This window comes from Nuphar pumila, chromosome 1 (assembly GCF_984573655.1).
Source record: "Nuphar pumila chromosome 1, dmNupPumi1.hap1.1, whole genome shotgun sequence".
NCBI lineage: Eukaryota > Viridiplantae > Streptophyta > Magnoliopsida > Nymphaeales > Nymphaeaceae > Nuphar > Nuphar pumila.
In genome coordinates this window covers 152,381,597-152,382,835 of record NC_143249.1, presented here as the reverse complement: position 1 = coordinate 152,382,835, position 1,239 = coordinate 152,381,597, and the positions used below count along the sequence as shown (strand labels likewise).

Below are 1,239 nucleotides of genomic sequence, written 5' to 3'. Positions count from 1 at the left end.
AGTTTCGTGCCCAAGGACAACTGCAGCTGCCCCCAAAACCTGGAGGTGAACCTCGGGTCGTGATCAAAGATGATTGACACAGGAACACCGTGCAATCTCACAATCTCCTGGACATAGAGGTCTGCCAAGCTGTCCAGTGACTGACTGAGGCAGATAGGGAGGAAATGCGCCAATTTAGTGAGTCGATCCACGATCACCCAAATTGCATCGTGTTTCCTCCGCGTCCTCGGCAAACCGACGATGAAGTCCATTGTGATGTCCTCCCACTTCCATTATAGAATCTACATCACTCCGCCTGGTCGCTGGTGCTCGATTTTAATCTGTTGGCAAGTCAAGCATCTTAAAACGTACTCGGCTACGTCTCGCTTCATTCCACTCCACCAATATCTGCGTTGCAAATCTTTGAACATCTTCATGCCGCCAAGGTGAATCATGTACTTGGACCTGTGGGCTTCTGCGAGAATCTCATCTCTCAAAATAGGGTCTTCTAGCAGCCAGAGATGATCGTTATGCCATACACTTCCTTTCTCACTCAAACGGAAGGAGGTATCGGCCCGCTGCGCTAGAGCCTTCAGCTTTTTGTACTGCGCATCGATCTTCTGTCTGACAAAGATCTTGGATAATAGCTCAGGTTGAGCTACCATGCTGGATAGACTGATCGAATCTTGAGTGACCTCAAACGGTTCCCACGATATCAGATCCTCGATCAGCTTCCACCCAGCGAATAACAAGTTAACAAAAATGCTGGGAGACTTGTGACTCAGAGCGTCATCCACGATGTTCGCCTTTTCTGGGTGGTAGGATAGGGTAAAGTCATAATCCTTGAGAAATTCCAGCCAACGCCACTGCCTCATATTCAGATCCTTCTACGAGAATAAGTATTTTAGGCTCTTGTGATCTATAAAAGCCTCAAACCGCTCCCCGTACAAATAGTGTCGCCATATCTTCAATGTGAAGACTACTGCCACTAACTCCAAATCATGATTCGGATAATTCTTCTCATGAATTTTAAGTTGGCACGATGCATAGGCGATCATTCTATCATTCTGCATTAAGACGCAACCCAAGCCTATCCCGGAAGCATCAGTGTAAATCACAAAACCGCCTTGACCCAAAGGTAAGGCCAAAATAGGAGCAGTCATAAGACATTCATGTTGAGAAACTATGTTTTGATGATACATGATAAATATATGATATACTTTCATGATGCATATATATGATATATGATAAATATGATAT

The 1,239-nt window shown here is 45.0% G+C and overlaps 1 protein-coding gene across 1 annotated transcript; it reads right to left on the bottom strand.

Moving 5' to 3' along the window:
- Nucleotides 1-286: 286 nt before the first annotated feature.
- LOC149849225 (uncharacterized) lies at nucleotides 287-854 on the bottom strand. Its single transcript, XM_090007725.1, has 2 exons — nucleotides 439-854; nucleotides 287-320 (listed from the first exon to the last, which is right to left on the bottom strand). The coding sequence occupies exons 1-2, from the start codon at nucleotides 852-854 to the stop codon at nucleotides 287-289; spliced, it is 450 nt and encodes a 149-aa protein (XP_089863851.1).
- Between the last annotated feature and the right edge of the window lie 385 nt (nucleotides 855-1,239).

What these genes read in the sequence shown, in the direction of transcription:
- LOC149849225 (XM_090007725.1), bottom strand. Translation starts at nt 854, where the DNA reads ATGAGGCAGTGGCGTTGGCTGGAATTTCTCAAGGATTATGACTTTACC. An exon ending in GCAGAAGCCCACAGGTCCAA is followed by an intron (nt 321 to 438) that starts GTACATGATTCA and finishes ACTTGCCAACAG; the next exon opens with ATTAAAATCGAGCACCAGCG.